Below are 21,484 nucleotides of genomic sequence, written 5' to 3'. Positions count from 1 at the left end.
GGCCTCCCAAAGTGCTGGGATTATAGGTGTGAGCCACCATGCCTGGCCAAGACCTAGTATTTTTTCACTGAGCTTCAGAAAAGCCAGTTCCTCAAACCACTGAATGAGTTGTTGAAAGCAACAGCAATGGCCATTGCCCTGTCCTGTACTCACATTGGCTGGGTTTGCTAAGGCAATAAGACCCCAACTTACTCAAAATCCGTTTGCTGCTTCAGCTCTGCCACAGGTTGAAAAATAACGTTTCTTTTGCTTATTCCCAGCACACAAACGGAATCATCGGTGGTAAATTTTTTTCCTATAAAAGGTTTAAAAAAGATTAACACCCTGTCACATGGGCGGCGGGAGAGCAGAATCACGGGGCGAGATGAGAAGTGAGATTCCTGGGAACCATGCTGAACCTGGCCTGGAAGCCCGGGTGAGGCTGAGAACAGCCGCGCAGTGTGGCCAGCACCTGGCCTGGGCTTGCGCAGCTCTGCTCTTGTGGGATCACCCTGATGGCTTCCTGGAAAGCAGCTTTTGTTTTTTCTCTCAGTGGAGAGAATTTTTCACTAAATAGTAGAATAGGGAAATTAGCTTAAATTACGACAAAACACTAGTAAGAAATTGATGCTCACGAATATACACACTGAGAGGCGAGAAGCATTCATAGCTAAATTAGCAAAAGAAAATCGATGTAGAACGAATCAGTCAGTTCTTCAAAAAGACAAACCAATTGAAACTATTCACATCAATGCTTTTGTAGACTGTCATTCTTCTAAGTCGGACGTTGGCAGTGATAATGGTTTGCCCTAATAAAAGCACACATCTGGTATGACTGAAGAAAGCTGAGGGGGGTGGGGGCAAGAAAGATGCTGGTACAAACAGCCACTCAGGAATGAGTGGGGACCAGCCACGTTGGAACCATTAACAAGAGTATTATACAAAATGTCATGTTTTTTAAAACTTTGCAGTTTATCTAAAGATTTGTTAGAATATGTAACTTACAAAACTGATTTAAGGAAAAACATGCATAGTTCTACAAACATGAACAATTCATTCAGCAGCCACATCTTCCTCAAAACTGGAAGTTCTGATGGATGGAGTCCCAAGGAGGTTGTCCTACCAAACATCCAAAAAATAGAAGGCCCCACTTAAACTGTGAGGGGAACTGCAGGTTGAATCTAGCAGTGATAAAAGAGAACATGTCACCCATGCCCAAGCTGACCTTATCCCAGGAATCCACGGTTGGTTAAATAGCAATGCTCAGGGACCAGCAGGAGTTAGAACATCACACGCAGCTCAGTACTGGACTGAAGAAGGAACCAGCACACCCTACTTCTCCCTGATAGGACAGCATTTTCACCAAGGCAGATGGCGCCTCCCTCCCCGCACCCCTTACCTCTGCCCCGGGCCTCCTTGAGTTTCGCAGTGATCCACTCCATAGCTCTGGCAGAGATTTTGGTTCCAAAGTTTCTATCAAATGGAGAGGGTGCCCCACCCTGTTGGTGGTTAGAGTCATATGAAATATCAGTTATACAGTAACACTTTGCTGTTAAATAGAAATGACAATTTCTATTTGACAGAATTCATGTTTTTATTTCTAGGTCTTTATGGATAGCTGGAACAGAACAAAACAAGATCTGTGATTCCTGTAGCCTGAACTCAGCCTGTTAAGCAAAAGTAGCAAGTGTTCCCCCTGCCCAGTAAGAGGAGGATTTTAATAAATGGAATGAGTCAACTAACAATCTCCAATATTTTAAAATCTTCAATCAGGATTTCATAAACTCATCTGGGGTGGGGATGGGTCGCAGCTTTAAGAACCTGATAACCGTTGTGGATTCTTTAACAAAATCACACATACGCCTACTATTTCATCATCATTTCAGGGGATTCATGAGCCCTCTGGAATAAATTCACGGGCTCTGGTTTAAAAGTATAAAGAATAGAAGGTGGTGGTGAGGAAGGAGTGTGTGCGAGTTAGGAGGCCTGGACTGCTGTGTCCCAGGCTCAGCTCATGACATGCGTGTGCCTGCATGCAGCTCATTCCAGGTCATTCTGATTTGGGGTGTCAAGTATATTACATGTCTGATAATCCATTTTAAATCTTAGGAAGCTCCAGTTTTTAACTTGAAGTGTTTAATTTGAATAAGCATTTCCAAGTAAGGGGGTGTCATTGTTTTCATGAAAGCTGACAGCTCCCTTAAAATCCCCATTACTCAAACCTCACCAACAAAAGAATCCTAAACCTGGTGATGTTTGGCATGACTTAAAAGTTTATATGTTTTGGCTGGGCACGGTGGATCACGCCTGTAATCCCACCACTTTGGGAGGCTGAGGTGGGCGAATCACCTGAGGTCAGGAGTTTAAGACCAGCCTGGCCAATGTGGTGAAACCCCATCTCTACTGAAAATACAAAAATTAGTTGGGCGTGGGGCGCCTGTACTCCCATCTACTTGGAAGGCTGAGGCAGAATCTCTCGAACCTTGGAAGGTGGAGGTTGCAGTGAGCCAAGATCGCACCACTGCACTTCAGCCTGGGCAACAGAGCAAGACTCTGTCTCAAAAAAAAAAAAAGATGTTTTTTATCATCTTGGAATTTACTTATACATTTTCCCCTAAAATGGCTAAAACAAGACATTAATCTTTAAAAATCACACGACAGTGGCCTTGTGGGCCCCTCATGCGGTCTCGGGCCTACCTGCTGCATGTGGCCCAGCACGTTCTTCCTGCAGTCAAACACGCCTTTGCCCTCTTCCGAATAGAGCTGGTAAATGAAGTCGGTGGTGTAGTTTTCACTGCAGCTCTCATTTCTGAAACAAGCAGGAAGGAGCCACTTTGTTTAGTGTGCAGTGGGCACGTGGCCCCCTGCTTGGGGAGATGGCCCTGGGAGGCTGGCCTCCCGCGTCCCCTGACCTACGGTGATTCTGCATCAACGCCAGTCCCTCCAGTTCACGGTTTGGCTTTCTGCAGTTTCAGCTACCCATGGTCAAGTGGTCAACTGAGGGCCACAAATATTAAATGGAAAATTCCAGAAATAAATATGTAAGTTTTAAATTGCACACCATTCTGTGTGATGAAATCTCGTGCTGTGTTGCTCTGTCCCACCCAGAACGTGAATCATCCCTGTGCCCTGAGTCTCCATGCTGTCTGTGCCTCCTGCCCCTGAGTCACTCAGTAGCTGCCTTGGTTATCAGATGGTTATCAATACCTACCCCCTCATGTATATAGGGGGCGGGTACTATCCTCAGGTTCAGGCACCCACTGGAGTCTTGGGACACATTCCCTGAGGCTAAGAGGGATGACTATTTCCTTCTTCCTTCATAAACATCAGGTGCTAATTAGAGAAATGATTGCGATATCTCTAAAAGAGTAAGACTATAAAGCAAAAATTTTAGTTGTCTAAATGCGGGCAAGTCTTTAGAGCAACGCACCACGACTCTCTTCTGCATCTGCTCAGCGTGTAGTGCACTCCAGCGACAAAGAAATCACCACTCATCCAGCCCAAAGTCACAGACCAGAATCTAAGAACTGCGGTGTGACGGTGACCGTAAGATCAGCCCTGGTGTCTCACTCACCTGAGCACAAGGCCCCTCTGGATGGTGGTCTTCATTTTCTCCGTCAGGTGCTCCACATTGGACTGGAAAAGAGTATTTTGTTAATCAGACAATAAATTTCTGCTAAGCACCTACTGTGTGCCAGGCCCTGCAGGACGGGAAGTTCCAACCACGCGTGGTGGTGAGCGTGGCCAAGGAGGCTGCAAGCTCTCACAGCTTGGGTCTCGGGGAGCCTCCCCCAGGCGGCGAGAGCACGTCTGCGGCAAAGAATGCCGAGCACAGGGCACTCAGGTGAGCAGCCCTCACGGGGGCCACTTGAAACGCCTTCCGGAATCAACAGGGTCCCTCTGAAGACGATAATTCCGTGACTGGCCTAGTGCTCATTCATGGCTCTATTGCTCCTTATTTATTTTCATGACGATGTTCTCTTGGCGCTCTCAGAGGAAAAGAGCGACCTGTGGCCTTTCTATGGAATCTCCTATGATGGCCTGATGAACAGTGTCTAACCAAAGAATTTTGTAAACTCTCATCCACACACAGATTTCTTAAGGAACAGATTGTCTTAGAAAAGAGTAACATCCTATATCAGATCATCTTGGGAGGATTACAAGAGGGAGGTAGTTCTCTAATGACTTATCCTAAGAAAAGGGAGATTTTTTACATCTAATCAATCTGTCACTGGGCACGGCGGCAGAATTTCACAAAGTAGGAGCCTGGGTGCAGTTGCTCACGCCTGTAATCCCAGCTCTTTAGGAGGCCAAGGCGGGTAGATTGCCTGAGGTCAGGAGTTTGAGACCAGCTTGGCCAACATGGTGAAACCCTGCCTCTACTAAAAATACAAAAATTAGGCATGGTGGCGGGTGCTGTAGTCCCACCTACTTGGGAGGCTGAGGCAGGAGAATCACTTGAACCCAGGAGGCTGAAGTTGCAGTGAGCTGAGATTGTGCCACTGCACTCCAGCCTGGGTGACAGAGTGAGACTCCATCTCAACAACAACAAATCATAATTTCTCTTAAGCCTTTGCCATGTTGAGTGCTGGTGAGGCAGGATCTTCGGACAGATTTCTGAAATATGGTCATGAGTCACATAACGGGGATATGTTCTGGAGAAATGCATTGCTAGGTGACTTAAGCCTTGTGCAAACATCCTACAGTGAACTCTCACAAACCCAGGAGGTAGGGCCTGCCACACACCTGTTGTTCCTGTCTACAAACCTGAATGTCTTGGACTGTTGAATACTGCAGGCAATTTAGTATCTAAACATGTCTAGATGTAGAAAAGCACCGTAAAAAATATATTTTATATATATATATATTAATATATATAATCTTTTAATAAAAGATAAAAAACAGTACACCTGTTTGGGGTAGCTCCATTATCATCTTAAGGGACCCACCGCTGACAGAAACATCGCGATGCAGTGAATGACTCCACAAATATTTAACTTGACACAGTGAAGAAATTTGTGATTCACATGTCAACGTAATTAGCGACAACACCAAGGCCCTTTTTACTTGATCTATTTGGCTCAGAAACAAGTAACATCCTAACTTTTTAAAAGACAATGGTGCCGGGCACGGTGGCTCACACCTGTAATCCCAACACTTTGGGAGGCCGAGGTGGACAGATCACGAGGTCTGGAGTTCAAGACCAGCCTGACCAACATGGAAACCCCATCTCTACTAAAAAATACAAAAATTAGTTGGGCATGGTGGCATGCGCCTGTAATCCCAATTACTCGGGAGGCTGAGGCAGGAGAATGGCTTGAACCTGGGCGTCGGAGGTTGCAGTGAGCCAAGATCGCGCCACTGCACTCTAGCCTGGGTGACAGAGCAATATATAACATATATTTATTTATATAACTAAATAAAGACAATTGTTCAAGTTGCATTTTATCTGCCAAGGCCTCTCATCCTGCATGGAGTTTAGCAACTTTGAACACTGCAGGGTCCAGGCCTGGATTCTGCTGTGCCATCCAAGCAGGGGCAGACCCCGGGTTCGGCGACACCCTTCCCTAAAAGAGCCACAGATGCCAAGAAACCACGGCTGTGTCTGTGTCAGTTCAGAGGCAGACGCAGCATCAGAGGCCTCAAGATTTAAAAGAAGCTGCAGCAAGCTTCAGAGCCAGTCGCAGACGTGGGTGGTGACTGTCAGCAGAGGCACTCAAATCGTTAGTGACAGACGTGAGAAAACATTAACTACACAACAGACTACATCAAAAAAACAAGCTTGTGTTTCACACAAGAGACTAGAAGGTGTCCTCAACCAGGCACGTCCGCCGTCACCTGACACTCAGGAGAGGCACCTGGGCGATGCAAAGGGCATCAATCGTGGCGTGTTCTGTAGCACCTCCGTCTCCATGCCCCCTTGAAAAGCAAACCATCCTAGACATGATGATTCACTCCGCAGCACCGAGTGGATCCAAAGGGGACGGTCCCCCAAGACCAGCCCCCGTCACATACCTGCAGATCCCTGATGTCGAAGGGCTCTTCGAAAATGTATGCGGCATCGGCTCCGGCCGCGAGCCCCCCCATGTTGGCCAGGTAGCCACAGTAGCCGCCCATGGTCTCGATGATGAACACGCGCCGCTTGGTTCCGCTGGCGGACTGCTTGATGCGGTCGCAGGTCTGGTCACAGAGAAGAGATCAGTCACTCCAGCCCAGGGCCAGGGTGCACCATCCCAGAGCTCCCCGATGAGTGAGTGCAGCAAGGGTCCCCACCACGCCTGAGCATGCGGTCCCAGCATCGCAGAGGTGAAGGGTGTGCAGCAGCCGGGATGTGCTGTCGGAGTGGGTGTGAACATGCCCCCCCACCCCACCACAGCAGCCACCTGGAGGTGACCTTAATGACCTGTGGTGGGGACCTGGCCATCCGCCGCTCCCTTCTCCCAGGCCCCATAGGAGGAGACTGAAAAGATGACCCCACAAGCCGGCTCACTCCACGCTGCTCTCTGACTGTCCCTGCTGAAGCAGCTTTCAACAGACATGGACACCGTTAGGTGTCAGTTGAGAAGTTAGGGGGCTGTCACCTGCCAGCTTAGTCCATGGGAACAGCTGTGCTATTTTATTTTCTTCTGTTAAAGCTCCCTGTGATTTTAGAGCTGTGGCCATCTTCCATCCATTGGTGAATGCTACGTTTATAGAAACTCTACTCAAAGGCAGACGGTGGTTCTTAGACACAGGCGCCTGGGGAGTCTTTCGGATGCATAGGCATCAGGTCCCCAAGAGAAATGTCTGCCATCCGCCCTCCACGAGGACCCAAGCTCAGCGGGGAGAAAAACAGCAGAGAAATGCATCGGCCGCCTTCCCACCCACACCAGTCCGGGCTGCAGCGCCCTCTCCTGGGACTCTGCAAAACCTCTGCCTGGGCCTCAGCTCCCACCCCGGCACCCTGCAATCTGTTCACACAGACTGGAGACCCATCTATAAAAAACATAAATCTGATCCAGTTCTTGGTTCATTCAAAACCCTTTGCTCACTTCAAGTACACGTCAAGCCTTTCTCGGGAATCCCTGGCCCCGCCTGCTTCTGACACCAGGTCCCGCTCTAGATCCAGCCACCCCAGGTCCTCCTGGGGCCTCTGGATATGCCGGCCGCTGTGTTCATTCAGGTACAGTGGTGGGCGGGAGAGCGGCCCCCAAAAGAATCCCGGTCCTAATGCCTGGAACCTGGGAATGTTCCCTCATGCGGTGATAAAGGTGAATCCTGAGGACTACCCAGGTGGGCCCTAAGTGCCACCACCTGCATCGGCAGATGAGGGGTGCAGAGGCCCTGGAGCAGGATGCTGCGCACCCACATGGGAGGAGGCGGCACCAGGGAACAAGGCGGGCAAGGCCCGCAGCTCTGGGCACCTGAATGGGCCACGAGGGACTCTCCTGGAGCAAACACTCTGGCCTCAGCCCATGGCTCCCGCCCTCCAGAGCTGTGCGAGAGTGAGTATTATTTTCCAGCCCCAGGTGTGTGGTCAGGGTCACAGCGGCCACGGGACACACACAGGCACCTTCCTCAGCTCTGAGATTTCCTCAGGAAAACGCCACCTGGTTTCTAGGACCACAAAGTTCCCTCTGTCGGGGGCTCTCGGGGCACCCCATGTCCTCTCTTCATAGAAATCACCCCCAGTGTCTCTCCCTCAGTTACCTCGTGGTTATTTGACTTGCAGTCCTCACTAGGCTACAAATTCCATGAGGGCAGGAACTGTGGGCTGGGCTCACACCACTGCACCATCAGCAGGACGCGGCCGAGCCCCTACAGCAGGCGCTCAAGAAATGCTTGTCTCTGAATGACATAAGCACAGTATTCCCCAGCCAGCCAGCCATCTGTCTGTCCATCCGTCCGTCCGTCCGTCCGTCCTGGTCAAGGGCTGATCCTGTAGGATTCCCTAACCGGCCTCCATGGGACTCAGCCAAGAGTAAAAGCATGAAGTGGGGGTGTGGATTGAGACTGGGGGCCACATGAGAGTCTGTGCACCAAAGTTTAACACCCACTGGGAAATTTTCACTTGAGTACTTCGGATATTTAAAAGCGCACTTTTTTGAATAAACACAGGCTTGATTAAACCATTCCGACCTATACTTCGTTTCTTTGGTAGATTCTTTTCCTCCCAAAATAATTGGGTGATGTATTCAAAAGTGAACATGGGCTCTAGTTAGAGGGCCACTTTGCATTGTGTAGAAGCCGAGATGGGGAGAGAAACAGGCAATGGGAAGAGTTCCCGTCTTTGTGCTTAGGAAGGACAGAGGACAGAAGCCCATCAAGGGTCCAAAGAGGCCACAACTGCCTTCTTGAAGGGCCAGTGCAGCATTCTGAGGGTTTCACTGTTCCACCTGTACTGGGTCTCTCTCTAATTGCGATCTAAGACTTAGGAGGCCATAAGGCTTTAAGACTTGCCCTTTGTCTTAGAGAATCCCGGGCATGGGAAGGAAAATGTGGGTGGGGCATCAGGACCCCCAGAGGCACAAAGCCTCATGGGTTATTTTTCCAACTGAATCTCCCCCGCAGCCCACCCTGAGGTGGGGAATTACTGTCACTCATTCAAAGAATGACGTCAACCGCTTAAAGGCAAAAGAATTCTGCAGGCAAGCAGCTCTCCCAAGAGGCTGATTTGTGCCCCAGCATGTCTGAGTTCTGCTCCCGCCAGGCTGCTGCTGTGGGTGCGTGGAACAGCACAGCCCTGACACCTGAGCCACGCCCCCGACCGTGTGCTCCTCTCAGTGTAAACGCAGTGACAGCTGGGACGGAAGAGTCCGCCTTTGCTGGAGCTTAGATACAGCTTTCCTGAACTCTCTCCTCATTACCTAGATGGCTCTTAAGCCTGTATTAGCTTCTAAAAATAGCAAGTCACTCCGGTGGTGCCTTAGGCAATTAGTCAAAGTAGCACTGACAAGAAGGCGGCCGATCCCAAGCGTGGCCCTGCCTGCCTGCAGTGTTTCATGGAGGCGCCTCCCTGGCTTCCGAGTGGACAGAAGGATGGCAGAGGGCTGAGTCCCAGGCCCGGCATGTGGACAGCAGCTGTGAGTGGCACTCGTCAGGCAGAGCCTGTGACCTCAGCCATTCTTGCCACACAATGGGATGTGCCCGGCAGACACAACCCCCTGCAAGGGCACACACACCATCCTGCTAGGAAATTCCCCAAGGAGTCCCATGGGAGCGAGAGCCCCAGGTTACAGTTCAAACATCACCAGCACTTTGCTCCATGGGTGTGGTGGTAAGAAACATAAATTGGTGGTAAAACATAAGGTGGTGTCTGCTACAGCGTTAAGGTAGAAAAAAGCCACTGACTTCTCTGTGAGAACCACCTTGCTCTGTGAATCCGCAGGGAGGCCAGTTTTCCCATGACTGGTATCCCGCACGGCAGCCGAGCCTCTGCTGAAGTCGGTGGCCAGACGGGGCAGGGGGTGGGGGTCCCGTCCCTGCTACAGCAAGGGACCTGCAGCAAAGCACAGCCGCTGGCCGGGGTAGTGCTGCGCCGCGTGCGGGGTGCGAGGGTGGAAGCACGTGTGGACATCTATAAGGTGCTAAAGGAGAGTGAAGCCAGCGACGGCCAGACCCTAATGGCATTCACTGAACAGGAGTCAAGCGCGGGGCCCAAGGAAGTCCATGGAACGAGCCATTGCCAACCTCTGCAAAGCCAGTACAGCACCAGGGAACACGACAGGGAGAAGCCCAGGACAGAGATGGTCCTCAGCTCGAGTGGGAGGCACAGGAGGCTGCAGCCGACCTCACGGCCCCTCTGCTCCCTTCCCTGCACTGGAACTCAGTTCTGAAGGAAGAACCTGGAATAGAACTGCTGTTTTCCGAGGTTCTGTGCCAAGCTGAACTAAGGAGTCTCCAACAGGGCTGGGAGTTTTCACCGCAAACTCGAGCTGGTTTGGACGTGAACATCTAAGGTAAAGGCCAGCGGCTGCTCTCCAGGAGGCACCAGGCGGCCAAGCCACTGACGTGACCCCACTTGCCAAGGTGGCCACTGTGCCATCTGCAGCTGAGTGAGGACCCTCTCTGCAGCAAAGGCTGTGGAACTCCCACAGGTCCTCATGTCCAGCTCATGACCACAGAGGTGGGTCAGCTTATCAGGGACCGGAGGGGCCACCATGCGGGTGTCAGCACCACGCCCATGACCGGCAGAATCCACTCCTCCCACAGCACATGTTGGTGAAACTGCCTGCCCAGGAGGGCATGATCTCGGCTCTCTAAAGAACCTCTCATCTCACCAGGAAGGCTGTGGTTCCGGGCAGCGGCCCCCAGTGGGCACGGCTCTGTCCCAGAGCTCGTACGTACCAGGCACTCGAACACCTTCCTGCAGGCTCCCACAGCTGACCCTGCAGCCTCGCTACTTAACGCAGGCAGGAGAGGCCGGCTCCAGAGAAATGGTGCTCACCGCTCCCCTAGTCTAGGTGGCATAGAAACACAACCCCAAGGACTGGATATATCATCTCACTTTTAATCAATAAACACAGGTTCTCCCTAAGGCAGAGAAGCTAAAAAGTTTACCCTGTTCTGGCCAGTGTGACCGACATAAAGCCAAGCTAGCAAAGGGTGGGGGGGAAGAGTCATAATAAATCTGGCTCATTCTTAGCACAGAAGAAACAAATTGCTAAAATAAATGAAAGAAAGCAATGGGAGGAAACGGGGTTCTCTTACCTGGACAATAACATTCAGGCTAGTGTCGGCGCCCAGGCTTATTTCCGTGCCTGGGACATTGTTGCTAATCGTGGCCGGCACCACACACAGGGGGATGCAAAGCTCCTGGTGGCGGCCTCGCGCCTCGGCCATGTCGCACGCACTCTTGTAAGCCTGAAGCAGCAGGGCCAAGCGGTTAGCGGGGGTGCCGGGTGCTCACCTGCCAGCCCCAGGGCCTGCGCTGAGGTCCAGGAAGGGACAGGAGGGGCCTGAGTCACCAGGGGAAGCCCGTTCATGCGGGTCAAGGGGACGAGGGGAGCTCTGGAGGCCGTGTGGGAGCAGGACAGGCCTCGGCGACACAGGGGGCTGCCTGGGCACAGCCCAGGTCCTCATGAAAGGGGAGGCCTGCAGGCAGCACAGCAGGGTGGGTGTGAGGCCGGCAGCAGAGCAGGTTACAGGTAGAGGCGAGTTAGTCACGAGCGGGACAGCTCAGCTCTCGGCATCTCATCGTGGGTAAGGGAGGCCAGGGCGGTCAGGACGTTTAAACGCAAAGCCAGTCCCGTAGCTTTCTGCAGGCAGGCAAGGATGAGTGGGATGGGGCCCACAGCTGTAAGGACCACACCAAGTGACCGCCTTCATCGTGCAGAGGCGGCCCGCGCGCAGGCAGGGAAGGAGGCAGGCAGCTGGATTACCGGCGGGCCACGCTCAGCCCCGGGCCGCATCTCTCCTCTCCGGCAGGAGGCTGCTATTTCTGCCCTCGGGAAGCCGCACACAAAGCCACACAGGCGAGCAAGAACCTGAGTTGCTGCTCTGGGGTTCCACTGGGAAATGGGCTCTGGTGTCAGAAATGGGAGCGGTTCTCGAGCCCGTGTGCACCGGGGTTTTTCAGACTCCACCTCAGGGTGTTAACCAAGGTAACAGCAGGACAGGTCCACACGCTCACTGTTCCCACCTCCAAGCGGCCCCACACAGCAAGGTGTTTTTGTCATCCACTTGGTGGCAAAACCAACTATTTATGGTGTTGGATGTGTCCCTCTTACTGTGAATATCCCTACATCTGCTTCAGGAATGCTACTGTTGGGACACAGGGTGGGGCCCACATCTCCCCGGGAGAGTTGGACAGTGAGCGACCCAGGCTCTGCAGCCCTGGTGCAACCCAAAGCATCCCAAGGCCAGGAGCCCATGTGGGCCGAGGGCTTCAGACAGTGAGTGCAGATCCGTGGCAGGTGAGTTCACAGCGTGGTGGGTAGGAGGGTAAGGTGGGTGGGTCAGTGCTGGGTGACCACGAGGTGAGCGGTGAGAGGGGCCCCCGCACCCCATGGCACGGCCTCCACGTCCACCCAGACCCAGCACATGCCCAGCTCTTGGGCTGCTCCGTACAGGCTCTGCCTTGCAGGCTCTGGCCATGGCAGTTTTTGCAGGACTTCAACCCAAATGCCAGCCTGCTTCCCTCCCAGCTAGAAACACTCATCTGGGGATACTCGCTGGCCTGGTGCCCAGGATGTGGCCCCGTCAGCACCACCACATGGGGGGCTCCTTATGCTTTTCAGACAGGTGACGTCACTCCTTTACTGTGGAATACCCTAGCTCAGGACAGACCAAGACTGGCTGGACCAAGACTGGCCGTGGGGAGCTGGCTGCTTCTCCAAGAAGCTCTCGCTGGAAGCCAGAGGCTGTGGGTGACCCGGGGCCAGGAGGGGCCTGAGGCACACAAGAGGGCAGGTGGGGGGTCTCGGCTCCTTAACTCCACATTGAAATCTGTGGGAATGGCCACATTGCTGCAAATCCTCTCTCCCCTCTTCCCTATCGCTCTTTTTCCTTCCTTCAGTCTCCAAAAAAGGGAAGGGAAGCTTCAAGACGGGGGAGACTCTGCCCAGAAAAGTATAAAACTCTCAAGACCAAACACAGCCGGGCCCCTAGGTCCGTGGTGGGGCCACTATGACAAGGATACTCACAAGGCTGTGGTCACCGCCACCTTCGCGACACCTGACAGCAGCGTGGCACCCACCTACTGTGTTTCTGATGTGACCTGATCAAGCTTACAGGACGGAGTAACACACCAGCCAGCGCTAAGGAATGAAAGGAGTCCAACCGAAACTCCCTGCAGCCATATCCTGAGAATGTGTAACACCTGCTCTGAGGTATTTCATTCATTCTGTTCTGCCCGGAAGACCCACTCACCAGCACAGCATAGATTCGGAGGTGCTGTGGCGTCAGCTAAGCATCAATGCTGGCAAGAAGGAAATCACGAGTGAGGATGAGGTCGCACGCGTCCAAAGAAGATGACAACTTCACCACATCAGATCCGCCCAGGGCTTCTGAAGCGCAACACGGCCACGTCCTGAGCCAGACTCCTACTATGGAGCCCGCCCTGTGCTTGGAGGGACTTTCCTCAGCTTCCCTTGTCTCCAGCCCCAGGTGCTGGGAGCATCCCTTCTCCCAGTTCTAACCAGAAACCTCCCTGGATGGTGCAAACATCCCCTGGGTCACAGTCACCCCATGAGAATCACCAAATTGACTGAACAACTGGAGACATCCACAGACCTCAAACATAAATGCTGCCCAGGGCCACAGAGGGTGTGGCCGGACAGGGAAGAGACGCTCACTCCCACACGTCATCAGCCTCCGACGGCGTCAGGAGAGTGGCTGGAGTGACCCAGAGCCATCCACATCAAGTCGCCTCAGGCCCTCATTTCCTGAGCTCGCCACCAGCTCCTGTTCTACGGCCAGACGAGCCCAGTTCAGACCCAAATCCAAACCTCAGGATTCACGCTGTTTGGCCGTCAGTAAACAGGGCTCTGGAGAAAACAGCTGCCACATTCACATCTCCATCCCTCTCCCTTCAGGGGTCCACAGAGGGACCCTCAGCAGCTTTCTCGTCCCTGCCCTGGCTCCCGAGCAGCTGCAGCATTCGCCAGGGTGACCTCGATCAGCCGGCATCACTCACCCCTCACGAGACTAGAACCACGGCACTGCCAAGACAGCCTCATTCCTCAGAGCTCGGGATCAGAAGGGCAATGAGGACATACACATACACTTACCAAGGTGGCTGTGCCTGGCCAACGGGAGGCTCGACTAACTACACGCTCCAGTTCTTTCTCTATTGTAATCAGTTAACTTAAGGCCCGGCGTGGTGGCTCATCCCTGTAACCCCCGTGCTTTGAGAGGCCAAGACAGCGGGACTGCTTGAGCCCAGAAGTTTGAGACCAGCCTGGGCAACACAGGGAGACCTCGTCTCTGTAGAAATACAAAAAATTAGCCGCGCACGGTGGCATGCATGTGTAGTCCCAGCTACTCATAAGGCTGAGGTGGGAGGATCGCCTAAGCCTGGGAGGTCGAGGCTGCAGAGAATCGTGATTGCACCACTGCACTCCAGCCTGGGAAACAGAGTGAGGCCCTGTCTCCAAAAAAAAAAAAGAAAGAAAACGAAATTGTTTAACCTAGCTTTGAGAAACTTGAATGAATGAAAAAGTGAATTTAAAACAATTGCATAATAAATCACCAGTCCCTCCAAGGGAAGTCAGAGGGTGGAACGGGTCATATGTGGGGTGTTTGCCTCACGTATTTTGGTTTTCAAATTTTGACCCTACACATTTGTTACATATTTACAATCTGAAAAAAACAAAAAAACAAGTTATTTATAGCAGAGGACATTGGCATTAAAAAGATAGATTTTCTTCATGCCTGAAAGTGTACATCACATACCACAAGGATCTATACTTTGTGTGGAAACTTCAAAATAAAAAAAGTCACGGGGAGATCAATACCAGCTTTGTCCCACATCTTCAGATGCTCAGCTAACTGCAGTGACTGCTCTCAAATTCCCCACCCATTCCCTCTGGGCAAGTTCCAATAGGTAACAATTAGGGAAAAAAGAAGCTTCAATCCCTCCCACTGCACACCCAACTTTCACAGACCCAAAAGTCCAGCTAAAACCAGTGAAAGAGCAGTGAAAGCCATGCTGGAATCCCCTCTGTGAAACAGACACTCATGTTCACATTTCCAGCGCGAAGGTCACCTCAGAGCCGGGCCAGCCCCGCAGCAGCAAAGCCGTGACACCCGTCACCAGAATTACAGAAGCAACGTCTAGGTCAGAGATTAGTGACTGCCAAAAATAAGGTTAAAGTTGCCCCCCCAAAGCCAGTGAACACGGGAAAACCTGGGCAGGTTTCCTTCGCAAAGAAATTGAAGAAAGTTTAAGATGATCAGAAAAGCAAGAAAGGAGTGCTAAGCGTTACTTACCATATGAGCTGTATGTTAAAAGCTTGTTTTTTTATTTACCAGTGCTAGAAATAAGTTTCATGCCAAGGGTTTATAAAAGAAAAAAAAAACTTTGAAAAATATTCATGAGAACTAAGTCGCACAAGAAAAATTAAAACTTGAGAATTACTGAAAAATTTTAGACATCAAATTTTAAAAAAATGAAATGCTTCCTGCATTAGGTACGGATCTGCAGACTCCCACGTGAATCACCAAGTGTGACACACAAACATGGGGATAGGCGTGTATGTCTTTTAGCCAGGAATGGCGGCATGTGCCTGTGGTCCCAGGTACTTGGGAGGCTGAGGTGGGAGGATCACCTGAGCCCAGGAGGTCGAGGTTGCAGTGAGCCGAGATCACACCACTGCACTCAAGCCTGGGTGACAGAGTAAGACCTTGTCTCACAAAGAAAAACAAAAAACAAAAAACAGAAGAATATATTTCTATATTTTATTATTGTCTCTTGGAAAAAAAACTAAACTAGCCCCAATGTTGCCTTAGATGTAATTTAATATTCTCAGTTTACAAAGGGGAAAATGAGGTCAACAGCCAAGACCAAAGAGATAACAATTGCAATGGTGCGTTCAGGGCAATGACTACAATTATAAAATATTCACTTCAATTTCAACCCTCAGCATCAAGGCTGGGGTTCGTCATAATGGGTATTGGAAGCTTAAAGAAAATTTAGGCTCAGCATTAAAAAAAAAAAAAAAAAAAAGCAGATTTTAATGCTGGTGCAATCACAGGAGACTGCGGCCCAGTCCTCCTGAGCGCTGCAGGTACTCACGGGCACTCCTGGGGTCTTGGGCACGCTACGTCCCTGCCGGACCCACTACGTCCCTGCCGGACCCGCTACGTCCCCGCCGGTGGCCACACAGAAGAAAAGGCAGTAAAACTTTTTGGGAGTGAGATCAAAAATGTTCAGAGTCTAAAAACATACTTTCTAGGGGGAAAAAAAGAACGAGAAGCTCTCATTCAGGGTATTTGTAAAAGGCTGTTTCTAGCACACTGGTAGATAAAAAGGGCCGGGGCCCTCAGGTTAGCGTCAGCCGGCGCCCGCCTGGCGGGGCGCACACGGACTTACGTCGGTGATAGTGTTCAGGGCTGTGTCTGCCCCAATGCTGAAATCGGAACCCGGCACATTGTTGGACACAGTAGCGGGAACCATGACCATGGGTACACAGAACTCCTCGTGCTTCTCCCGGGCGGCTGACAGCTCCAGGAGTCCCAGATAGGCCTGTCAGACAAGCGTGGGAGTTGTGGGGCGAGAGGGAAGCAGGGAGGAGGGGGTCTCGCTGGGAGAGCCTCAGGGAGAGCCACCTCCACCACAGCACACAGGGAGCACAGTAGGGCGTCACGAAACCACTACGAGACCAACACAAAGTCGCGTTAAGACCACAGACAAGAATACAAGGATCAGCAGGTTCTAAGCACAAAGGGTGAAGGACAAAATCAGTGAGAAGACTAAACCCTCATGGGTAAGAGTCTCATTTCTGAGGTTCTTACTTTGTTTTTATTTTTTTCTTTTTGAGACAGAGTCTCGCTTTGTCACCCAGGCTAGAGTGCAGTGGCGCAATCTTGGCTCACTGCACCTCTGCCTCCCGGGTTCAAGCGATTCTCCTGCCTTGGCCTCCTGGGTAGCTGGGACTACAGGCACCTGCCACCATGCCCGACTAATTTTTGTATTTTTAGTAGAGACAGGGTTTCACCATGTTGGTCAGGCTGGTCTTGAACTCCTGACCTCAGGTGGTCTGCCCGCTTCAGTCTCCCAAAGTGCTGGGATTACAGGCATGAGCCACTGCGCCCCGCTGGTTCTTACTTTTTCTAAAAGTAAATGGAAAGGTTACCATGGGACTAATCTTCACTGAATAGAAAAATATTAGGGTCTATAGTCCAAAATGTGATTTTAAACAAAATTCTAGGTATAACTACCTTACTCTCTAAGTAGCCACTGGACTCTGGACTCAAGAGAGAGAATGACTTCCACAAACCTGAAATACATCAAGAGCTCACTGAATAGATGAGTCCCAGTTCAGGAGTCAAGCTTTTGCTTCTTGGTTAAGTTACTTTATTGGGAACTGGGTCACTCGTAGGCCACGTCTTACCACCTGCTATTCTGCCGTTCTACAATTCACCAGTGGCAGCTGGTCTGGGAACCTATCATCTCGGATCGTGGCCAGTAGCCAACAAGTAGCTTAATGTTTAGCCAACACAGGGCGCGGCTCACACCCGCAAGACTGGCAAGCGGGTGAAGAGAGAAACGGAAACGTACCTCAAACCCGCCGATGATCAGTAGCGCGTTGATGCTGTGCGTGCGCATCTGCGTGGCGATCTCCTCCAGGTACTTTCCCGGGAGAATGCTGAAAACAGCCAAATGGAGAATGACGTCAGACACCTGGAGCTCCACGCAGACCGCGGGACATCACGCCGGGAACCCGAGAAACCACGCTGGTCCCCACCCGGCCTCCCTCCCTAGTCTGTGGTTTTAAGGAGCGGTAAACGTTTGCCATTTCACGCAGGCCACTGTGGCTGGCAGACGGCAGAACGATCAGGAATCTCATCTCGAAACAGTGTTTTAACGAGAAAACGGAATAAAGCATTTCAGCTGATACCTTGACCTAAAAAGAACTCTGCTGCCCCATTCGAAAAAAATAAAAATAAAAACTTATAATTATTAACGATCATTTTTTTTCTTTTGAGACGGAGTCTCGCTCTGTCACCAGGCTGGAGTGCAGTGGTGCAATCTCGGCTCACTGTAACCTCTGCCTCCCGGGTTCAAGTGATTCTCCTGTCTCCTGCCTCAGCCTCCCGAGTAGCTGGGACGACAGGTGCCCGCCACCACGACTGGCTAATTTTTTGTATTTTTAGTAGAGACAGAGTTTCACCGTGTTGGCCGGGATGGTCTCGATCCCTTGATCTGGTGATGCACCCACCTCGACCTCCCAAAATGCTGGGATGACAGGATTGAGCCACCACGCCCAGCCCGATAATTGTTTAAATGGAAATCTCCAGTTTCCAAATAACTTACGTATGCATTATCCACTATTGATCTCATTTAAAATCCCATCTGCTCATACTTGCTCTCCCTCCCCCATGCTATCACCAATGGCACATGACAGGGCTAACAAGTGCAACACCAGACTGTGTGCCCCCTGGATCCCATCCCAAACCCACCCAAAGGTTTCATGTTGATTGGAAGAAGTGAAGTACTTGTACTCTTGGTAGATTTATAAGGCAAAAATGTTCAGGCCTGGCCATCAGAGCAGACAAATGGATGCAGCTACTTGCAAAATTACCCTGGCCCCTAAGGTGAGGTTTCTTAAGCCTCTTCAGGACAAGCCCAGAACAGCCAGCGAGTCCTCTCTACATCCTCGAGGGCAACGCCCTGGCCAGCTTATCAAGCACCTGCGCCCGGGGAGTCGGCGGCCAGTCCTCAGCCCCAGGACGCACACCGAGGGATGCATCTGCCTCTACCTAGAGCTTTACCGTCTGGGGCACCGACATGCACAGCTCATGAGAACAGCCAGGAGGCAGCCGCAGAGCTAACCCAGCTCTGAGGCTTCCCAGCAGTGGCTGGGAGTACCAGGGTCCTGGCTGTAAAGCAAAGCAAAGGGTGCAGCTAACTCCCTTGGAACTATAAGCCAGAATTACGTGGAATCCATCATTTATTATATTTGCCAAAAACCACCTTCCTTCCATATGAAATCGTGATCTGCAGTGATGACAGATATTAACATTCGCACCCCTGACATGATCAAAGGTGAGAAGAACTCAGGCTTCATCTACATTTGAAGATTCCATCGTCCCCAGTGATGCAGGGACGCAAGAGTTACTATAGGTCCGAAAAAGAGACTTTTAGACTAGAATTCCTTGGGTCCTTTCTTTGGCTGTGGAAATCTGAGCCTCGAGTCACAGCTGCTCAGGGCTACTGAGCAGGTTCCCACCAATGCTACCTGCTATCTAGGCTGCTTTAGTGTTTGCTTAGAGTGCTGCCTCCACAGCTCTGTGACACCACTCATCTTTATGACCTCCAAGTGGAGGCTTTAGGCTTGCCAGTTGGCTCTTCAAATGAATGGAAATATGAATTAGAGGAAGGCATTCCAAGTTACCTCCGCATCTCTTTTACGCCCTGGGATGCATCCCCAGCTCCCTGGAACACAGGCAGTTCCACTGGAGGGAGGACCGGTAACTACCTGCACCCCTCCCTTAGGGACGCCTTTACAGGAATCGCAAGCGGCGTCGGCACCTAGCAATTCTCTTCCAGAACACGGCTCTTCCTTCTTCCTTAAAAGCAGGTCATAGAGTTGAGATTTGGAAGTTACCGTTTTGTCCCAAGAATGGAGCCTCCTTGGCCGGTCCAGCCCCCGACATCTGTCCAGCCGATTTCTTTGATCTAATGTGCAAACACAGAATGAAACAGCTAAAGTGAACAATGAAAGGCAAGTTAGAAAGTACTAAAAACAGCTTTCTGTGCTTTTTCAACAGGCTGCATTCCGGTAAAGATTTGAGAGGCAAGGCTGGGCGCGGTGGCTCATGTTTGTAATCCCAGCACTTTGGGAGGCTGAGGCGGGCGGATCACGAGGTCAGGAGATCAAGACCATCCTGGCCAACACGGAGAAACCCCGTCTCTACTAAAAATACAAAAAATTAGCCAGGTGTGGTGGCAGGCGCCTGTAGTCCCAGCTACTCAGGAGGCTGAGGCAGGAGAATGGCGCGAACCGGGGAGGCAGAGCTTGCAGTGAGCTGAGATCACGCCACTGCACTCCAGCCTGGACGACAGAGCAAGGCTCCGTCTCAAAAAAAAAAAAAAAAAAAAAAAAAAGATTCGAGAGGCGTGTGAGACAGCATTTATCGCGATGCCTGGATGAATCAAGGCGAGAAACAGAAGAACAGCAGAGGGGCTGCATTCTCCCTGCCTGTCAGGGCTTCTGCATCTTACCCCCAGCCACGTGTGAGATACGCCGCTCCCCATATCCCGCCTCCGGCAATTAAAAGTAACATGATGGTTTCTAAATCGGTAAAAGATTAAGGGAAAATTTCTTTTCTTACAAACTAGGGAGAAGAAAAGGAAAACAGATTACTAAGCAAACTAATGTAATCACAGAAAGAGGATGCGACTGCGAGGACGGCACGGCCGCGGGAGGAGAACCTGTGGGGCTCGAACCCCAGCTCCGAAGCTTCCGGTCACAAGATTCCGGGTAAGTTCACGGATTTGGTGGACGCACTGCTATGCTGCAGTGAGATCTCCAGGTAAATTACATTAGAAAAAAGATCATTCTATATCAAAAGGTAAATATTGTACAAGGTGTGTGTGTGTGTGTATATATATATATATTTGACAGAACCATATAAATCAGGCTTTTTTTTTTCACATAAATCAGTTTTGAAGGCAATATTTCTTTAAATAAAGCAAATACCAGTTTTAGGTCAATTAATCTTTACAAGTCTGAACAAGAAAGACGGGGAAAGCAAGATCCACCCAGGACAGAACGGCTCCTCGTCCGGTTCCTGCAGCTGAGATGCAGGTGGATGGGCCAACATGGAAAGGCGGCCAGCGGTGGTGGAAGGTGGATCATCTGTGTTCCCGGGGATGCCACTGCGCATCTCGCCCCTAACTCTCTGCCACTCCTCAGTCTCCTGGGCTGGGGTCTCCTCTTCCCACCCCACTCTTAACAATGGCGCCCTGAGGACTCAGTCCCGGACCTCCTCTCTCTCCTACCTGCACTCAGGCCCTCAGGGAAGCTCTGTGAGTTCTGTGCCTTTAACTACCATGGAGACACTGAAGCCTCCCAAACCTACGTGCTGAACCCACCCCTCCTGAAGACGCCGGGACACAGCGGCTTACTGCACATTTTTGGCCGCGGGGGACACAACTTCACCCTGGCATCCCCAGTCCTGTCCTCGGCCGCGGGACACACCTTCACCCAGCGTCCCCAGTCCTGTCCTCGGCCGCGGGACACGCACCTTCACTGTGGCCTCATGAGTCTCTAACTCCTCATCCTTCCTGAAAGCAGTGTCTCTCAGGGCTTCCCATCCTCTTAAGTTGCAACTCTACCCCTTCCATGTGCTCAGGCCAGGAATGGAGTGATTCTTCCCTCCTCTGTTTATGCCTGTGTGTACTTAGCAAGCAAATCCCATGTGCCCTCCGTGCCCTCAATATCTCCAGACCCTTGGAGGTTTCTTGCCATCTGCACAGTAGCCCGTCTGGACCCACCGTCTCTTGCTAGGTGACTGCAAAGCCCCAGCTGGAAGCCCTGCCTCCTGCCTCTGCCTCGATGAACACCAGAGAGTCCCTTTAGAAAGCTCTCGGTGTGGGCCAGTCCCCGCTCAGGACCCCAAATCTCACATAACATAAAAGCCAACCTCCTCAGGCTGCCCACAAACAAGCTGGCCCTGTCCCTGCAGTTCCCATCCTCACTGCCCTGCGCGGCCCCCGAGCTCACAAACAAGCCGGCCCCGCCCCTGCAGTTCCCATCCCCACTGCCCTGCGTGGGCTCGGAGCCCCTGCCCCTGTAAGCATCAGCTCCAGAGCATCCTTTCCCTCCGCCTGGGATGAGTGTCCCTCGAGGGTCCCAAG

At 51.5% G+C, this 21,484-nt stretch overlaps 1 protein-coding gene across 6 annotated transcripts in view; it reads right to left on the bottom strand.

The window, feature by feature from the left end:
• PFKP (phosphofructokinase, platelet) overlaps positions 1-21,484 on the bottom strand; it is a 68,811-nt gene that overhangs the window by 776 nt on the left and 46,551 nt on the right. For 2 of the 6 annotated variants that reach the window (XM_065520237.1, XM_065520238.2), the window contains exons 14-22: positions 19,230-19,300; positions 17,180-17,267; positions 15,992-16,144; positions 10,669-10,821; positions 5,995-6,159; positions 3,554-3,615; positions 2,677-2,788; positions 1,379-1,478; positions 193-295 (exon numbers count right to left, since the gene is read on the bottom strand). In XM_065520237.1, coding sequence (XP_065376309.1) covers positions 193-295; positions 1,379-1,478; positions 2,677-2,788; positions 3,554-3,615; positions 5,995-6,159; positions 10,669-10,821; positions 15,992-16,144; positions 17,180-17,267; positions 19,230-19,300 — 1,007 coding nt within the window. Of the gene's footprint in view, positions 1-192; positions 296-1,378; positions 1,479-2,676; positions 2,789-3,553; positions 3,616-5,994; positions 6,160-10,272; positions 10,418-10,668; positions 10,822-15,991; positions 16,145-17,179; positions 17,268-19,229; positions 19,301-21,484 lie in introns of those variants that run through there. The other 4 variants (XM_065520239.1, XM_074000896.1, XM_045399473.2 and 1 more) reach the window with 3 other exon arrangements.

This window comes from Macaca fascicularis, chromosome 9, assembly GCF_037993035.2.
Source record: "Macaca fascicularis isolate 582-1 chromosome 9, T2T-MFA8v1.1".
Lineage (NCBI taxonomy): Eukaryota > Metazoa > Chordata > Mammalia > Primates > Cercopithecidae > Macaca > Macaca fascicularis.
Note: the sequence above shows the minus strand (reverse complement) of the source record. Positions and strands in the feature narration are given on the sequence as shown.